Raw genomic sequence first — 19,597 nt, 5'->3', positions numbered from 1 at the left:
TGGCTTGACCTACGATAAACCAAACATATACACCGGATTTTAGCCCGCGCGACATGGCTTTCCCTTTCCGTTTTAGTGCTCACCCCTTATGCTGAATGATCTGAAGGCGTTTTACGTTGATCAACAGTATAAAGGGTTACCAGTAGCGGAAAGGTACTACAATCGTCTTATTAAAAGCACTAGTCCAGTGACAAATACATGCATACTGGGGTAGCTAGGCATCATGAACCACTCAAAAATACAATCCCATATGCCAAAGGCCATTTCCACTGTCAAAAGCATCGCTCAGAGATGTACGGAGATCCACATTGGTTACCAGGTCCAGTCAGAGCTATCAAGATACCAATCCAGCCTGTCAGATGGCTTTGCCAATCCCCATAACGCGTAGGTTTCGTCTGAGAATGGCTCAGTGTCCATTGGATAGGCTCCTCGGAATCCGGAAATGTGCCTCAAAGCAATTAGCTCATCGCCATCGGCATTCATAGATTGGTCAGGTGAATGAAATGCCAGAACTACCTACATAGCCTTGGTGACATGATCGTAGATGAGCTTGCTCGGAGGGGTCAGTCTAGGTTGCCAAGAACACCTACTGAGTTCTCTTCGTTGTATTAGTATAGGTAGTTCTTTAAGGGGTGGACGTATAGGGGTTATGATCTTACTCATAGGCGGTACGAAAGGCGGAACGCAGTTGCCGGCGGTATTCCAAGTCGCGTTTCCAGAAAGAATAGTAGTCTACGGGTTCACCAGGTACCCGTGCCCACGCAACGTAGTTGATGTAGCCACCAGGCACGAATTCTTCAGTGCCTTGCAACCCTTCCCCATAGCCAAGTAATTTCGGTACTGCCGTACAGTTTTCACGATCTAGAGTCGCAAGCGCTTTGAGCTCCGTGTGGGTGCGCTGGCTGATGGCCTGCTGGGCTCGGACTTCTGGAGCGCTAGAAAAGGTACCATCAATAGGGATCTGCAAGTAGATACGCATGAAGCCCTGCTGACCAGCGTCCAGAAGATTGTGACAAGAAAACTTAATGACGGCAAACGGAGGCCCCAACCCTTGATCATATATCCGCCGAGTCATCGTTTGGTAGTCTTCGGATATCTTTTCGTCGAGGACGAACGTGCGAGGGGGCGAAAGGGAAGGCTGGTCGAGTGTAATTTCAGTACCACACAGGTGGTCAAAGTCAAGAAACCGGGGCATCATGATGAGGAAAGGAGATGAAGGGTTGGGCAGCTTCAAGATTCTGAAGAAATGAAAACGCTTTGATGAAGTTGATAGACAGGTGAATTGTAAAAGTCAGGTGCTGAGCAGAGAGAAAAGGAGGGTATGGAGGTGACAACGCGACTATTATGGATCCTAATGTCCTGGGTGTTAACCGTGGAACACTCACATATAATTCTCAATTTCTCCAGCTCCAACCTATCAAGCCCACACAAACATTTTAGACGCAACTTTTACCCAACTTCTACCAACCAACCGGACTGGAGTGGAATCAACATGTCTCCACAATACTCCGGAGCTGATCTACTCATACGGAGTCCATCGCGAGTGTGAGGTCTGAATTTGTCCACGGGTACCTAGGTAGGCAACCCACCTAAATAGGAAAGTCTGGGGCTTCGCGGGGTGCGCTGTCATCAACAGGGGTGATATCTGTCTGCAAACCAGGTGAAACAAGCGAGCAGGTTGTTCAGTGGCGGAAGATAGGAAAAGGAAACCCAGGGGTAGTTTGTTAAAGGAAGATTGGTTCAGCTTAGTTAGCTTATAAGTTATGCCGCCATTTCTTACAAGTAGTTTCTGATAAATCAATTTACTTCGACATGGCAGTTGCCTCTTCCTTATCATGTCCTTAAGAACTTCGAAAGTTCCTCAACCATGCCCATTCCGGAAGCTCACGAGAAAGGAATTCAGGGGATGTTGATGGGGTAAATGGCCACTTCAAGATCGAACCTTTATAACGTCATCTTTACGGCTACAAAATAAGTTGGCAATATCATATATACCTACAAACGTAAGGCATCAATGTTGAGAATATTTACGGCCCGGTTGACACAATTAAAAAAGAGGTTCACGAGAGTGGCCTTTAGCCTCAGGGTCGTAAGAACCGGTCTGAAAGCTATAGGTACCACCTTGCCTATTGATTCATGTGCCTCTTTTTATATGTAGAACCATCTCAGTTAACAATACACAGAAAGTCGATGAGGCATCTGGGGAAGATGGGTAGTAAGACCGATAGCAAACCAGAATATATCAGAATACCTTCTCGGTGGTTTCAAGAAAACCATTGGCGTTGATAAGGATATCATGTTCCCCTAGTCCTGGGAGTCGGTCGTAAATAGCAACGAATGGAATCCTTAACGGGACCCCGACAACACTGTTGGGCTCGACGTGGACCATCTGCACAGAGTATGCTTTCTGGGTGGGAATCGGTTGAATGGTAAGTGGAGGGATATTGAGAGATTGTACGCGGAGTTGATCAGGCCCCACGGGCCCCGCGTTCCCCAAACCCCCACCCCCAGTTGGGCCCCTGGCAGACCTGTACCCGAAGCTGGAGAGTGGGCAAACTATATCCAACGTCTCCTATGGGGAGTCGCGAAAGAGGGCGACTTAGTCAAATCCCTACTCATTCGATACATCCTCCAGATGCAGAGACTTCGCGAGCCCGTCGTCCGCCCGACTATGGCGATGACTAGCGAAAGGTGGAACGAGCAAATCGGCGGTCGTATCGAGAATATAGAGGCTCTCTCCATCCACCACTCGCCATCTGCTTAGTGCGAATCTGATCAACTTCAAATCTAGCACAAACGATAGCTTCATTCTCGACTAAATTATTTCTAGAAACCCCACCTTAAGAGATTATTAACATGATAGTGCTTTATATTTTGTTTCGCTGTAGCGACGAGTGCCTGTTAATAGAATCTTGAGTGGTGATATTATGGCATTATAGGTAGTGGTTTGGTTTGGTAAAGAGCTGAGGCTCTATTATTCTCAAAATGAAAATTAACTTGACTTATGTACAAACAGATTATAGTTAACATAAAGTATAGTGCTCGACTAAAGAAAATGGTCTTAGCGAGCATAGTCACGACTAGACTTCGGCAAAGCTCGAAAAGCCCGAAACCCGACCCGACTCGACCCTCAAAAGGGTAGGTAGGTCTAGTTCACTCCTAGCTATTGTTATATACCTTTTATACTCCACTGTATTATATAAACTGGGCGCTATACTGCTGGTTAATGTGTTCGAAATGCTTTATGATGATACTGTATGGGTAACTAGGTGATAGAAATGTGAAGTTAATAAGAAAGGATTGTGATTGGCCGAAGGGGATAAAAGGAAGAGAGAATCTAGAAGGTGATTGGTAGAGTGATAAATAGAGTGTGGAGAAGTGACCTTACAAATATAAACTAAGGGAGTAAGGAAAAATAATTATGCGGTAAATGTATTACAATGAATTAATAATCCATTTCTTATATCGCAATTACATGATCGGGAAATTCGTATCCGCGGCCTAAAATCTGGTACATACAGGTACATATATCGCATATACCCCGCGGTTGTCAGCCACCAGTCTTGCTGCGCTTTTGCCCGGGTGCAGCTCTTCGCCAGCTGACGTGTCAGCATGAGGCTGAAAAACGGCATAGCCGTGAGAATCCACATATATAAGCCAAAGGGGCAGTGTCTCATCAAACTCATTTGAGAGCTCCATACTGCAACTTATCATTTCCAGGGACTTGGAATCATCACATTAACATCGCCCTCTTCATTCCATAAACAACGATGAAACAGGCCGAAACTAAACACTACGCCAGAGATCCCCTCGGTGAAGCCGCCAAATGGATAAGTAATAGTGGTCAGAGGGCGCTGGTTTCGTGGACATGGCTTGTATCCTATCCCGTCAACCATCCAAGCCGCGTCATAGCTAACCCAACTACAGGGCGTCAAGTTCAATAACTTTGACGGGGTTTGTGGCATCAATGGCACACTCGTGGGCAATATCACTGTTCAGATGCGTTATGATTGGGATGAGACTAAGGGATTCCATGTGAATGCCACCAAGGGAAACGATGTGAGAGCTTATATCCTTGTCGAGCCACCAAACCCAGCTGGAAAGATGTCGAATGTTGGATCGGATCGGTATATTAGGGCCTTGAAGTTTCTGAATAATCGGAGAAATGGACTCGGCGATGGAGCGGCCTTGGACTTTTTTATGTCGGGTCGCATCTGATTATGTGTCATGGGACTCTTGATGCCCTAAATGGGTGGTTTCCTAGGCTATAACTATACTTCTTGCCGTGCTCTATGAATACCTGAGGTATAGTGGCTTAGTGGTCTTTTCTACCCTCTTCTCTCAGTCTGGTATTTCATCGGGTACATCCAGTCCAGTCCAGTCCATATATGTAGTCTATGAAGTCCTCATTGGCTCTATAGGAGGATCCCACCTTCCCCAGTTGTTTGCTCCTTCCTGCAGTGACTAGGCAGTCTCCATTCGCAGACATCAACAGCCCATTTCCCAACCATTTTCTCCAAGCCTCCAATCTCTTAGTCTGTTCATATCGCAACCCCAAACTCGTACCAAATATCGTTGATACCACCCTAACCAAGCCCTCACTAGACACCATCGCATTCTCAGACAGAGTCTTTGGCTAATAGCAAACTCCATTTCCCCCTACGTGCGTATTTCCGCGTCACCAGATATCAAGAAACGCGCCAGAGGACCAGAAAACGCGTCCAACCTGGCCACCGACGACTCAATCACGCGTCCTAGATGCCCTCGATGGCGCCCATCCCAGGCCTGGTTCGCAGGGCAATGCGGTTCAATCAGTACGCCGTGAACTGAAAGATAACCAGCCCATCCACCAGCGTGACCCAAACTGACACGTGTGATAGTCTTGACAAGCTGACCACCCTCTCTCTCGAGTCCCAGGGTAATTGGACCTTTTTGGCCGTCGTTGCGAGCATTCTCTTTGCTGTCCTCGTGGTTGTTGTCGTCGCTCGAGTTTGTTATCGCGGAAGGCAGAAGTATGTCGTGCTACTCGTTCGACTATTGTCATTGCATGCGATACTGACGTCGATTGCTCATGCAGACGCCCGCGCCGGACAGCTCCTTCCGATGACAAGCTCGAGACTGAGATCGTTGGATATCCGGATATGGTTGAAGAGCATCATTCAGGTATGTGCGAGTGGAAGATGACTGTGTCTTGATGTGGTGAGGGGTTTGGGCCCGGCTCACAGTTTATAGATGGCTGGATGGCTTTTATTTTGGCTTGTCATGCTGCTATTACCCTCAGTCCTGTCTGAGGTGGATGGATATGCATGGCTGGTGGAGAGTACAGCAGCGGGATGAGCTTCCCTGCTGTTTATTCTGATAACGAATTTTGATGAGATTGCTTTTTTTAGGATGTTCGAGGATGAGGGTTCAAGTCTTGCACTTGCATTTTACCCATGGCTTCCGACGGGACGATGGATTGGACCTCAGATTGATTTCAAGATTGAAGAAATGAATATGACTTGCATGAAATCATCGCTGTATATGGCATATAACAAGGGCACTTGTATTCTCGGATCAAGTCGGATTATTGTCGACAGACGGTAGCCAACAGAAACCGATATGTCAATGGTAGTCCTAGGATCGGCTCAGATAGGGAGATAGATATAGGAGTTCCAATCACCGTGAAATCGTTGGCGGCTTTGAGTTAGAGATGGTAAAACGAGACGGCTCCAGATCTTTATCGAATGACATGATTATGGACATAAATGGGATCCGGCGGATCACTTGGAAAGTTGAGACATTCAAGAAGATGTGGCTTTGGATGAGGCTCACATCCGCATGAAAGATTCCGACTGACAAAGAATAGATATAGTGATGTCAACGTATGTGCAGAGCAGAGAGACCGAAGTTTGATCAGAGAACTTTCTGCTCAGCCAAACCTTCTTGGCCATCCTCGATACTCTCGGTAATCGATTCAAGCTTGCACAACGGACCACAGTAAAACTCCTCATCAAACCCATCAATGGGTCCTAACTTCACCCATCCCTCCAAAGAACCGCCATAATCCATCTTTAGACACTGGGTCTCGCAATCTTCGCAGTTCGCCAAATTCTCGTGTTTAGACAAGAATTCCTTGACAGCACCGGTGAGCATTTCGCGGTGTCGTTCAGCGTCGCATTCCCGACCAGACTGCCAAGTCCATTTCATGCCCTCCTCAGTTCCAGTAATAATGGAGCTGCAGGTATTTTCGTTGGAAAGCTTATCGATCGTGTCAGCCAACGATTCGGCCCATTGCATCACGTAGTCTTTTATCGTGGATGCAGTTTCAGGGAGCATTTCTCCAAATGAAGACTCTGTGATGGGTGATGACCATGTCAGGGCTTGAGTGGATGTTGATAGGCAGCAGGCTGCGATGAGGAGGTTCTTTGTCAATAGCATCTTGATTCAGGCTTTGGAATGAATGGATTCGCTGGGTTGTGAGACGAAGGCAGAGAAGATAGAAGAGAGAGATATGGGCGATGACGCAGGGGTCCGGGATTGTGGGATGTTTGTAAATTGATGGTGGAACTGAAGGTTGGCCCCCCGGTGATTGCGGGGGCTTAAATTGGGGCCATTTTGCGCTGGGAGGTAGCGAATGAGATCATTGTTTTCGTCAGGGTTGTTTCGTCCGAAGTAGGGGTTGAGAAGCTAGAGCTACCTAGATACCTAGGTGGTCCGCTATCATTCATAACTGAGGTGTTTGTAGTGAAGACGTAGACCTGGAAGAAGTTGGATCCTTCGAAATATGGCGGAGTAGCTTCAAAACATACAAATAAAGAAATGTGCACCTGGACGACGTCGTGACCAACAACTGGTGGGTTTTTAACTGGGCCGGGCCGTGGTCTCCTGGTCGGACAAGGCAGTTATCAAACGGGTAAATGTACTGCTCGATATACTGCTCGAGGTTATCGTGAGAAATATATACACATTTACGAAGGAAACACCGAATTTTTAGCCAAACAACTTGAATTTACGGGCAGATCCCAAGAGATCTGAGAGCCATCTAGCTAAAAAAAATTTGGTTGTCTTGCTCAAATATAACCATCGCCCATCAACGGCCATCGCACCAATAGTCCAGTCCTAGACACCCTGACTCGCGCATGATGTTCTCACTTTTGAGATTCGGCGAGAGAGTCCGATAACCGCTGGAGCCAGCTTTCATTTCATTGTAGACATGAATAGCTACTGACATCTTCCAAATGCCAGATTTGTTTTCAAAGAAGAAGGATATGTATCCTTTCTTGCTTGGTCTTTAGGACCATGTTCAAGACCGCGAAGGTCGAGAGGGACGAATCCGCCAAACCCCCCAAAGGTGGCCCTGACGTCCCTCAAAAATGCGACTGCCCCGTTGTGAGGCCGAGTCGGCTGGTGTCGATGCTGATTGCCCAATTGTATGGGAACCGCTGGTTGTTGACCGAAGTCTGAGGTCTGAATCCGTCTTCGGATGACCGTAAAAAAATTGCGACTGGCCTGTGATAGGGCGCAAGTCGGCTTGTGTCGATGCTGATTGCCCAATTTTATGGGAACCGCTGGTTGTTGACCGAAGTCTGAGGTCTGAATCCGTCTTCGGATGACCGTAAAAAAATTGCGACTGGCCAGTGGTCAGGCGCGAGTCGACTTGTGTCGATGCTGATTGCCCAATCTGAAGGGAATCGCGAATGTAACTGCGTTACGTATGGTGGGCGTGAACAGAACCGATACCCTCAAGTCATGCAGACGAGTTGGGGTGGGGATGGAGAATTGGATTGATCACAGGAGGTGGGAAACAGAAGGATTTGAGCAAGAGGTGCGTCTCTCACGCTAGGAAGGCATCGAGGTGGAATTGGCATGCTCGATGGTGACGGAGGCTGCAAGAGCCTCGACGTCAGAGAGTGCTTGGCGATGAGAGGGGGGATAGCATGATAGCTCTCTCGGCACAACTCGAAGGTCCCCAAAGAAAGAAAAAGTAGATGGTCAAGAGGAAGCCCTTTTAAATGGATCCGTCAACCCTATGATGACTAAGAGTGGATCCACGTTATTCCAGGGGGAAACACGGCGTCGGATACATCCAAATCGTTCAGGACAAGCATAGCCAATTCTACCCCGTACATCGACTGAGATACCACAATTTGGGGTTAGTAAGAACCCTCCTATATTTCAGATTTATATGGCGGAGAGTGGACGAAGGAAACAATCTTGGGAATCTCCCCAATCCTCCATAGGGTGGGCAACGCTAAGCTCTCGGGGCTATCCCTCTCATCGCTCCCCGGCGCCAAGTCCTGCGGTATGACACATACTACTCCATACAAACTGCACGACGCACCCTATGCGTCAATGAAGTCATATTATGATCTGGGATGCACTTGTCATGTGTAATCTCTGGCATGATGTTGCAGTGGAAACTGCGGAGTAGGGAGATCGTGTTGAGAACCATGCCTGAGGTATGATCCTCTGATCTCTGGGAGTCGGACTCAACAACGCTACGCCTTTCTTTGGCTATTCGGCTCAATACCATACCTTGGGACTATGCCGAGTATTTGATTCCCTCGGCACACAAAGGAGCATAAATAGCAGATAGTTATAGATATTATTTAGATCTTTAGACAATCATACACCTTCTAAGAGGGATCCCCCACTTCAGGATCAGATGAACTATTGTTGAAGCCTTACATGCTGTGTCATACCATTTCATATTCAACAGGTTATGAGCCTGGCTGTCCCTGATAGCCGGAATACCTTAATTGCGTAGTATAGTTCATTTGCTACATTTGCTAGCAAATATCTACTTACCCGTAGGCAGCTTTTCATCCGATCCTCGTCCTCCCCTATATATATCGGGCTTGTTGCAATGCATTTTCAGCGATCTCTTCATCCGTGCTTTTTTTGTAATATGTAAGTAGAGTGTGCAAATAACCAATCCTTTGGCAGGCAATATAGACCAACAGGGACTAAAATCTGATGTACAGAGTAGAGATAAGTAGGTAACTACATGTATGTTGGTACAGAGTACATGTGTTGTAGGTGGAGCAAGAGATCTCTAAGCGGTCAGCTACACTCTAATTCTGCCACCTCCCCGCCGATGAAATTCGATAAAAAAAAGTTATCGGTCCGTCGTGAGGCTCTTATTCTGCGTTGCCCGTCCGTTTGGTTTATTTCAACTTCTTGCTTCATTATTAACTCTGATCGGCATCCCATCATGACTTTCTCTGATGATGACCCAGTCGTCGCTTCCTACGACGTGCTCCTCACAGACTCGGATGTCTCTCGCTACGTATTTCAATATGTTGACCGCGAGCACAACCGTCCCTACAATGACCAACATAACCAACGGCCAAACAAACTTCGCATGAAGCCACGCACCGGTCTTGTCGAAGTCGAAGTTCCCATCATCACTCGGGAAAACTACGATGTTAATAAGGGAATGCGATACGGGGAGGCCATACAGAAGAGCCGCTCTGCGCGCGATGGAGGTGCTTATGGCATGGCAGGAGGTTTCACTGCGGGCAGCGGTGCTGCAGCTGCAGGAGGAAGAGTCAAGCTAGAGGGAAACGGCGATGTGGAGGTTTTGGATCATAAACGGGCCGTGGATTCAGATTCATTGATGCGAGTGCAGTCACTTGGAGGTCGCATAAAGCCTGCCGAGGAAGGTGATCCGGTCTACATGCTGGCGACTTTCACAGACAGTATGTTGATCCCACGCAGTCATGCTTCCAATCGGGGTTGTCGCCTTATTGGCAATGACGCATCCTAACATTCTATTCTAGATAATTTACATCTCTCACCCGTCACATCGGTTGTCCAGTTTCACCCTCAACTTCACCACTTGGACGCTTTGGATGAAATGCCCAAGGGCAAAGGCTTGCGGGCTAAAAAGGACGAAGATGACCGTCCCACCGAGAGTGAAGCACGTGCAATTGATATTAAGGTCAAGGCCGCTGAGGACGGAGAAGCGGCCGCGAACGCCGGCAATTTGGATCTCCTTAAGCAAATGCAGGATGAGAAATGGAAAACATACGAGTGGATTGATGCTGAGGTATGTTATCACTCCGCGGGGGTTCATTATTGATTCTTGGTTCTTACTGACTCCTTCCGATTTTAGACCGAGGAATCCTGGTTCACATACGAGAGCTTCATGATTCACAAAGAGACCGAGCAACTCCAGACTTTAAAATCCGCTATCGAGTCGGAAGATTACCTTGACAAAATGAGTGCCCCTAGGATTGATCCCACCCGACCCGATCTGACTGGTTGGGCTATGAAGGAAAACCGTCGGCGGCAAAGAGATGGCCATTCAGATAATGAGGGCTAGTAGCAAGGGCTGTGTTGTACATTAAACCAAAACAATGAATTTCTAGCGAATCATCCAACGGCGAACTGGTTACTATCGTCAAGCTTTTCGGAATGTATCGATTCGCTCCCTCTGCGTTCGTGCGCATTGATTTTTAATACACTGAACGTACAAATGAAGATGCTCGGATTTAAGGTCTCGCCACCCAGAGGAGCTGTCCGCCAATCACGATAAGGAAACGGATAAGGTCACGTGCCACCGTTGGTTTTTCTGCCATCTCCGTTTTATCTCGACAGGTCACGAATCCCCTTTCTGTTACTCGACATTTCTTTTTTTTTCCCTTCTTTTTTTCGGTTTGGTCGAGAGTTGCAGGACAGCGTGTCAACGCGATCAGAATCCGTCTCCCATAACGGACAAGTCGCCTTGACTTTGCTCCACACCATCATTGCGGTGTTCTGTTTTCTGGATGTCCATTCTTGTTGAAGCATCTATCATATAATACCCTTAATCTCTCTCTTCTTCGCGGCCATTTCTTCCTTCTCGCCTTGAGCCTTGAACCTCCAATCACCGAAATACGAAAACAACATATTTATGCACCATGTTATCGCGCGTGGCTCGTCAAAAAAATGTTTTCCTTCAATTCCGGAAGGCTCAGGCCCTCCGAGCGCCCGCCCATCTGCCGACAACACGCTTTCATACACTCTCGAGTAAACTTCCCCTTATAAGTTCGTCATGCAAATCGATTCACGATCGTCCGCGTAACCCGGCTCCTCGGACAGAGCGCCATCTTGCCACTGCTGCCGATCACACCAACCTCGACGGGTCTTCGCCGGAACCTTACGATCATTTCATGCACATGCCTTTCGAGAACTTCGATACCTCATCCCTGATTCTCCTTGATCAGACACCACAATCACAATCAAAGATTTTCCGCAAGAGACAAGGTATCGGAGGTGATGAACTGGAGATGCGGGCCAACCTGGATGTTTCATTGAAGGTTGGCGAATTCGAGCGAGCTGCTTCATTGATTAATCGTCTTGGCCATTATCACCCGCCGGGATCGCAAGAATATTTGACTTTGCATAACCGCTACCTGCAAAAGATGGTGGCTTACATGATTTTGAATCGCCAGCAGGACATGGTTCTGCCGTTGCAAAAATGGTTCGAAATTGATATGCCTGCCGGTGGAGTGACACCGGATGCAATCACTTTTGCGATTATGATTCGAATGGCGCTGCGCATGCTCCATGGTTCGAAGCGTGAGAGAACCGTGCGTCGATACTGGGAACTTGCACAAGCTGCGGACTTACAAGAAGAGCTTGTCGGTATTGAGGTGCTCGACGACTCTGACGTTGGTGAATTGTCTAAGGTGAGCCTTGTATTTTTCGTTTCAATTTTAGATTCATGCTGATCTCCCAACCCAGATTTGCTCCTCCGACATGCTGGACTTCGTCTCGAAATACACGGACATTTCCGAACCCGCCGAAACATCCCCTGCTATCGATGATACTCCCGAAGTGCAAGCGGCCGATCAAAATGGATTGGGCTTGTCGTCCCTGAAAGAGTCTCTGTCCCTTTTCTCCGGGAAGATTGATGTGGCTTTGCCTGATGATTTCAAGGGCACTGAGGAGGAAAAGAATATCCTCATTTCGGAATTAAGACAAAAACGACTTGAAACCGACAGTCTTTCTTCGGCCCTCGAGCGTTGGCGCATCGATAATGCCAAGCGACAAAAAGCTGGGTTAAATGTCTCGTCTGATGGCAAAAGACTCAGCGCCATCATGAGTCAATGGCACACGGACCTTGTGGCAAGAATCAAGAAGGAGTTGGAGCTCGTTGAAGAGGCACTTGCGAATCCTGTTCTGACTGTGGAGCAAAGAGATCGTTGTGAATATGGTGTGTTCCTGAAAGCTCTCGATGCCGATCGGTTAGCGGCACTCACCGTCCTCACTACAATGTCCGCTTTCAGTCGCGAGGGTATGGACAAGGGAATTAAACTCTCCAATATCGCTTCCGCTGTTGGAAAGGAAGTGCAAGACGAAATGATTGCCGATAACTACCTAAAACAGGCGAAGGCTATTGATCCGAATCGTGTGAAGGCATTGAAGCAGCTTCTCGCGAACCGCAAGGACAAAGAAGGGCGACTTCGATGGAAAGCCCTCGTTGAAAAGATGAATGCACATGACGAGTCCATAGTCTGGGGATCTCGTTCCCAGGTCAGAGTTGGCGCTGTTCTTATGAGCATGCTATTCGAAGTCGGCAAGGCCCCCATCTGGAGTGAGGACCCTACAACCAAAGCGAGAACCCTCACCATGCAACCGGCCTTCCAACATGCTTATCAGATTCACTTCGGTCGACGCTCTGGTCTCATCCATATCCATCCCAAAATTGTGGAGGTCGTTTCCAAAGAACCACCCCCTGAGCTTTTGGCTCGCCATCTCCCCATGGTTTGCAAGCCTAAACCATGGACAGGGCCTAGGAGTGGCGGTTATACAATCTATGAATCCCACCTAGTGCGTACTACTCCTGGTGAACTACTACAGCCAGCCTATCTCAAAGCTGTCTTGCAAGATGATGGTATCAAGGAGATCAGAGGGGGACTTGATGTTCTTGGCGGCACTGGCTGGAAGATCAATCAACAAGTCTTTGAAGTAATGCTCGAAGCTTGGAATGAGGGAGGCGCCGTGGGAAAGCTCGCACCTCTGGAACCAAACCTGGAGGTGCCAGAACAACCAAGTCAAGACGCTGACTATGCAACCCAGAGAGCATGGCACCAAAAGATGCGTGAGATTGAAAATATGCGCTCTGGTTTCCATTCCGTTCGATGCTTCCAGAACTTCCAATTGGAGGTCGCTCGAGCTTTCCGCAAGGAGGTCTTTTATCTGCCCCACAATATGGACTTCCGCGGGAGAGCGTATCCCCTTCCTCCCTATCTGAACCAGATGGGAGCTGACAATTCAAGAGGCTTGCTTCTGTTCGATAAGGGGAAACCACTCGGAACAGCCGGTATGCGCTGGTTGAAGATTCAGATTGCAAACTTGTTCGGATTTGATAAAGCGAGCATGTCCGAACGAGAGCAATTCACCATGGACAAATTGGACGATGTCCTTGACTCTGCCAACAAGGGACTCCATGGACGCCGGTGGTGGCTCCAGGCTGAGGACCCATGGCAGCTCTTGGCAGCGTGTTGTGAACTTCGCAACGCCTTGCAGCTTTCCGATCCCACCGAATATGTTTCTCATCTCCCAATTCACCAGGATGGCTCGTGTAATGGTCTTCAACATTATGCTGCCCTGGGTGGTGACAGAGCTGGTGCCCAGCAGGTCAATTTGGAACCCTCTGATCGCCCATCTGACGTCTATACCGGTGTTTGCCAATTTGTCAATGAAGCCATTGCGCAGGACGCAGCTGATGGTGATCAGTTGGCCCAGCTTCTTAATGGCCGAGTCACCAGAAAGATTGTGAAGCAGACTGTCATGACTAATGTCTACGGTGTGACTTTCTTGGGAGCAATGAGACAGGTCAAAAGACAGCTCGTTGACTATCTCCCTGATCTTGATTCCAATCAGAGGAACAAGGCAGCTTATTACATCGCCCGACAAATCTTCGGAGCTCTCGGATCCATGTTCAATGGAGCCCACGAAATTCAGTATTGGCTTGGGGATTGCGCTCACCGCATTACACAGTCTCTGACCCCGCAACAAATCGAGGAACTGACCCAAAAGGCAATGTCACCTAAAGAGAATTCGGGCACACGAAACGGCACCGGCTCGTCGTCGTCCAACGATCCCGAGAAATCGTTTAGATCAACTGTCATTTGGACTACCCCACTGGGCCTTCCAGTTGTCCAGCCCTATCGTACGCGCAGGGCGCGACGTGTTAGGACCAGCTTGCAAGACATCAGTATCATTGATCCTAGCGCCGATGATGTTGTCGCAAAACGCAAGCAGCTTCAGGCCTTCCCCCGAACTTCATTCACTCCCTCGATGCTACGCACATGATCTTGTCTGCCAACGCATGCCACGAAGCCGGGTTGACATTCTCCGCTGTCCACGATTCATTCTGGACTCATGCCGCCGACATCGACCAGATGAACCTGATCCTTCGCGATGCCTTCGTTCGCATGCATTCTGATGATGTTGTCGGGCGCCTTGGTGCTGAATTCAAAGTACGATATGGAAAGAATATGTTCCTCGCCAGAGTCCCCCGCAGCACTGAGATTGGCCGTCAAATCCATTTGCACCGTACCAAAAATCGGGTCAGCAAACTGCAAGAGTTGATCAACGAACACCGCCGACAAACTCTCCTCGCATCGGAGGATCCAGAAGATCAGGCCGAAGGCCGTGCTATGGTAACCGCCGGCAGCATTTTCGAATCATTGGGTGGTAAAAATGAGGACCTGACTCCTTATAAGACATTGGGTCAAACCCCAATCGGCCATGTTCCCGAAGATGTTTCCACTCTGGAACGCTCCTCATCCGGGGATAACCTCGATTCTAACGACCCGGCCATTCAGAGCTTGGTGGGCGACCTGTCGATGTTTGAAGGGAAGGCGCTCTCCGAGCGTGAACTACAAGCCCGCTTAGGCAACAACATCGAGGACGAAGACTTCAAGCAGTCCGATGTGCTCGATGAGACCGAGGATTTCGAGGAATTGGAGCAAAACAACGAGCCCGAAAAGAAAAAGGCCAAGCGTCAATTTACGACATGGTTCTGGATGCCTCTTCGCTTCCGCCCAGTCCCTAAAAAGGGCGACTGGGATCTCACCCGAATCCGCGAGAGTGAATACTTCTTCTCGTGATCTTATTTTCTCTCCTCTAGCCCCCTGGGTCTTCTCGCATTTCGCTGGCGTTTATGCGTACTTCTACATTTTTGTTTGGCCATCTCTGGAGCGGTGTGGAAGAGCGATTCCAAACCTCATTTAGCTGCCTTGTAATTTCCCTGTATATTTTCTCATTGTCTGGTTCATTGGGGTGCATTGGTTGCATTTGTATATTACACATTGGATGGCGAGTGCATGGGGAAAGAAAAGAAAGCCAAAAAAAAAACCATTATGCATATATTAGCCCTGTTCGAATATGATATCTTTTGATTTCCACTTCTCTCTCCAGGATATCCTCCATGCCGATTTACACCTTCAGGCCAAATACCCGGACAGGGGCCTTCATGTGGATTTAGGCAAAATCCAAAGCCAACAGGGCAGATCGTCACCCTTGAGTAAAGCGGGTCTAGCCAATTTCAGATGCCTTGCTCATGCGGAGTACATCGTAGAATAAGTTGGGGGATTGCCAGGCCTTTGTTAGGCACATCTGCATGGAGTAGTTCATGACCCATCATCGGAGACGATACCTGCGTTCAACCATGGTTCCCCTGAATAGTCTCGTGCGTCCTTCACGTAGAACCCGGTGTTTGAGAAAGCCATGCCAATCTGCCGGCATAAGTTCTTTTTTTTTTGGTTTTCGTTATATCCGGGGCCCCTGTGCCTTAATGTGCTTGGTCCCCCCCCTGGGCCAAGTCCGGGGTATGTGACCGTGGCCAGACGAGGGGTTCAGGTCCGAACTTTCCTCGCCACATGTTTCCATTCTCCCAATCCCTGCAATACGGGACATGTTGTACTCAGCCATACCTGACTGGGGTGCTGTTCCGGCAATCAAAATGGATAACGGATATACGCGAAGGGACCCCGGGGAAAGGGGAACCCGCCGCGTACTTGCACATGGGGCGGGAATGGAATCGGGGTAAAAGCTATCGCAGTAATTTCCTGGTGAAGAAAGAGAGAGATGGTACTTTCTGGACTTGCCTCCGTATACCACACCACATCTCTCCGTGCACCACGTGCCGTTTTCCCCCGCCTTTGACAACTTCCCCAGATCTTCTGATCTTCATTGTGCGATCTTCTACACTTCAAATTCATAGAATTCTATATTTTGGATCCTCGTCATTTGCCTCCGCCAACCCGAAAAGTAAGCTTTGGGTCGGCTCCGCCCAGAGAAAAAAAGTCGCCTCCCGAGTCCGGGGTTCTGCATCTTTCTGCAATGCCGTTGTGACTTGGTCACCTACCCTTTGAACCAATCTCCTATCTCTGGTTGGACAACTAGAGACTCGAAATCCCCTGAGCTGTCCCTCTATGTCGCCATAGCTTCATTCCTGTCTCCTCGGAGAAGCATGTCGATGACCTCCCTTCAATCTTCCAATTCTTACTCTCCCTTTTCGTCCCAAGCTAAACGAATGACACAATCTCAAACCCCCGGCCTGGACACTCTTGCGGAGGGCTCGCAATATGCACTAGAGCAGCTCCAATTAGCACGAGAAGCTGGTGCATCTGCCAATGCTCCGACCGATCCCAATAACTCTCACACCGACTCGAAATCGTCGCAACACTCCCAGCACCTCCTTTACACTGAAAAAAATGGTTCCAATTCAAGTCTAAAGGATCCTGAATTACGTGATTCTCTCGCCGAGGCGCGCTCTACCATTCGCAAAAACTCTGCGACCCCAGTCCGTCGGAGAATTAGCCGGGCCTGCGACCAGTGCAACCAATTGCGAACCAAGTGCGATGGGCAAAACCCCTGCGCGCATTGCGTTGGTACGATTTTCCGACGCATCTTCTTCCTTTGCGCATCAGTTTAACTAACAAATCCCCAGAGTTTGGGCTTAGCTGTGAGTACGCTCGCGAGCGCAAGAAGCGCGGGAAAGCATCCAGAAAGGATATAGCCGCCACTGTTATTACCGACAGTGACATGGGTAGCAATGAAAATACGGCACATAACAAAAGACAGTCCTCCAACGGACAGATTTTGCATGAATCCAATGAAAGTTACGACCCTGCGTTTGATGCTGCGCGCACCTTAGCCGAGAGTGCACAAGCTCGGTCGCATAACGCAGAGGTGGCTGGCTTATCTGCGATGCGCCAAAATCAGGCTCCCGTCCAGGCGACCCCGCAACAGCAGATGGGCTCCAACATGGCGAGCATGCCTTTTAATAATTATGCAGCGCTGCAGGAGCCCCATCGAACTTCGATGCCCATACCGGATATGCGCTCTATACAGATGATGCAAAGCTCCAATGGAAATCCTCGGTCGCCTGGCGCAATGCTTCAGTCCCAAGGATTTGGCGCAGGATATAACGACAGCGCATACCCTTTGATCAACGCACAAGACAATCCGGCTTCAATGAATCATTTTCGCATTGGAAACTCGACAGATAATCCATCGGCTCCATTTATGGGATTCTCTCCCCCAGCGCAATCACCGAGTTGGTTGCCACTTCCCTCTCCATCACCCGCCAACTTTCCCTCCTTCAGTATGCCTCCTTTCTCCTCCGCACTGAGATACCCCGTTCTGCAACCTGTTCTTCCGCACATTGTTTCTATAATTCCTCAATCTCTCGCCTGTGATCTCCTCGATGTTTACTTTACCAGCTCGTCTTCCTCGCACCTTTCACCTTCGTCTCCGTATGTGGTGGGCTATGTCTTCCGCAAGCAATCGTTCTTGCACCCCACGAAGCCGCGGTCGTGTAGCCCTGGACTTCTTGCTAGCATGTTGTGGGTCGCAGCACAAACAAGCGAGGCTGCATTTCTGACATCACCTCCTTCAGCTCGAGGCCGAGTCTGCCAAAAGCTCTTGGAATTGACGATTGGCTTACTTCGACCACTGATTCATGGTCCTGCCACCGGAGAAGCGTCCCCGAATTATCCAGCTAACATGGTGATTAATGGGGTCGCTCTCGGTGGCTTCGGTGTTTCGATGGATCAATTGGGGGCTCAGAGCAGTGCAACTGGCGCGGTGGATGACGTGGCTACGTATGTCCATTTGGCGACCGTCGTCTCGGCCAGCGAATATAAGGCCGCAAGTATGCGATGGTGGACAGCTGCCTGGTCTCTCGCGCGAGAGCTCAAACTCGGTCGCGAATTACCACCTAACGCAACGACTCGTCAAGACGGCGAAATGGAGGGTGATGGAGATATTGATGTCAATGGCAACAAGAGGCAAGCATCTTCTCTGATGGGCCACGGCCCAGGCAATTCCGCAATAAATCTCACAGAGGAAGAACGCGAGGAACGCCGTCGGATTTGGTGGCTACTATATGCGACAGATCGCCATCTGGCACTTTGTTACAATCGACCCTTGACACTACTAGACAAAGAGTGTGAAGGGTTGCTACAGCCGATGAACGACGATATATGGCAAGCAGGCGATTTTTCATCCGTCAATTATCGCCGTGCTGGTCCATCATCCGAATGCACTGGTCACAGCATGTTCGGATACTTCCTACCGCTGATGTCTATTCTGGGTGAGATTGTAGATCTACAACATGCCCGCAATCACCCGCGCTTCGGTCTCCATTTCCGCAACAGTGGTGAATGGGAAAGCCAGGCCATGGAAATCAGTCGACAGCTCGATGTCTACGCACAAAGTTTAAAAGAGTTCGAGGCTCGATATACCAGCTCTCTCGCCCTTGGTACTGGCGAGGCTGATGCTACCATGGAAGGTTCAACCATCAACCACGTCAGTCCATCCGGTCGATCGTGTAGCACGGTAGGATCGCATGTCAGCGAGTCTATTGTTCATACAAAGATGGTCGTTGCCTACGGCACTCACATAATGCACGTCCTTCACATCCTGCTGGCTGGGAAGTGGGATCCGATCAATCTTCTCGACGATAACGACTTGTGGATTTCCTCGGAGTCTTTCATTACTGCCATGGGTCATGCAGTCAGCTCTGCTGAGGCAGCCTCTGACATTTTAGAGTATGACCCTGATTTGAGCTTCATGCCTTTCTTCTTCGGCATATACCTCTTGCAGGGTAGTTTTTTGCTACTTCTGACTGCGGATAAGCTGCAAGGGGATGCCAGTTCTAGTGTTGTTCGGGCCTGTGAAACAATCGTTCGAGCGCATGAGGCTTGCGTTGTGACTTTGAACACGGAATATCAGGTAAGAATTCCCTCCACCTCAAGATCTATATCACCACAAGCTAATTTTTGGCAGCGAACGTTCCGAAAAGTGATGCGCTCGGCTTTGGCTCAAGTCCGTGGCCGGGTCCCAGAGGACTTTGGCGAGCAGCAGCAACGTAGGCGAGAGGTGCTAGCCCTTTACCGCTGGAGCGGTGATGGTAGCGGCCTCGCGCTCTAGCAAGATATCCGAGTGCATACGGAGGACCTTGCAGTTGGGACTGGAGGTTTGGCTTTCGGACTTATTGCTTCTTATTTTCCTTTCGTTTTTGATTCGATGCAATTTGCGCTCTGTATAATATATACTTCCTGGATTTTGGACATACCCCGAGGAGCGGAAAAAAAAGGCGCACACTTGG

General features: G+C 49.0%; 6 protein-coding genes across 6 annotated transcripts; 4 read left to right on the top strand and 2 right to left on the bottom strand.

The window, feature by feature from the left end:
• Positions 1–655: 655 nt before the first annotated feature.
• Positions 656–1,198, bottom strand: N7457_004425 (uncharacterized protein; the record flags this gene model as incomplete). The annotated part of the gene is made up of 1 exon (XM_057175470.1): positions 656–1,198. The coding sequence occupies one exon, from the start codon at positions 1,196–1,198 to the stop codon at positions 656–658; it is 543 nt and encodes a 180-aa protein (XP_057032517.1).
• Positions 1,199–4,767: 3,569 nt separating this feature from the next.
• Positions 4,768–5,195, top strand: N7457_004424 (uncharacterized protein; the record flags this gene model as incomplete). Its single annotated transcript, XM_057175469.1, has 3 exons — positions 4,768–4,814; positions 4,881–5,012; positions 5,078–5,195. 3 exons carry the CDS (start codon positions 4,768–4,770, stop codon positions 5,193–5,195), a joined length of 297 nt encoding a protein of 98 aa, XP_057032516.1.
• A 700-nt stretch (positions 5,196–5,895) lies between these two features.
• N7457_004423 (uncharacterized protein) lies at positions 5,896–6,420 on the bottom strand (the record flags this gene model as incomplete). The annotated part of the gene is made up of 1 exon (XM_057175468.1): positions 5,896–6,420. The coding sequence occupies one exon, from the start codon at positions 6,418–6,420 to the stop codon at positions 5,896–5,898; it is 525 nt and encodes a 174-aa protein (XP_057032515.1).
• Positions 6,421–9,196: 2,776 nt separating this feature from the next.
• On the top strand, positions 9,197–10,309 carry N7457_004422 (uncharacterized protein; the record flags this gene model as incomplete). Its single annotated transcript, XM_057175467.1, has 3 exons — positions 9,197–9,683; positions 9,765–10,033; positions 10,100–10,309. 3 exons carry the CDS (start codon positions 9,197–9,199, stop codon positions 10,307–10,309), a joined length of 966 nt encoding a protein of 321 aa, XP_057032514.1.
• A 577-nt stretch (positions 10,310–10,886) lies between these two features.
• N7457_004421 (DNA-directed RNA polymerase) lies at positions 10,887–15,089 on the top strand (the record flags this gene model as incomplete). Its single annotated transcript, XM_057175466.1, has 3 exons — positions 10,887–11,657; positions 11,713–14,191; positions 14,239–15,089. The coding sequence occupies 3 exons, from the start codon at positions 10,887–10,889 to the stop codon at positions 15,087–15,089; spliced, it is 4,101 nt and encodes a 1,366-aa protein (XP_057032513.1).
• Positions 15,090–16,453: 1,364 nt separating this feature from the next.
• xlnR (putative C6 transcription factor) lies at positions 16,454–19,419 on the top strand (the record flags this gene model as incomplete). Its single annotated transcript, XM_057175465.1, has 3 exons — positions 16,454–16,874; positions 16,934–19,221; positions 19,276–19,419. 3 exons carry the CDS (start codon positions 16,454–16,456, stop codon positions 19,417–19,419), a joined length of 2,853 nt encoding a protein of 950 aa, XP_057032512.1.
• Positions 19,420–19,597: the final 178 nt, after the last annotated feature.

This window comes from Penicillium paradoxum (genome assembly GCF_028828445.1).
Source record: "Penicillium paradoxum strain IBT 22861 chromosome Unknown utg000004l_segment0_segment0, whole genome shotgun sequence".
NCBI lineage: Eukaryota > Fungi > Ascomycota > Eurotiomycetes > Eurotiales > Aspergillaceae > Penicillium > Penicillium paradoxum.
This window is presented reverse-complemented; position numbering and strand designations above follow the sequence as displayed.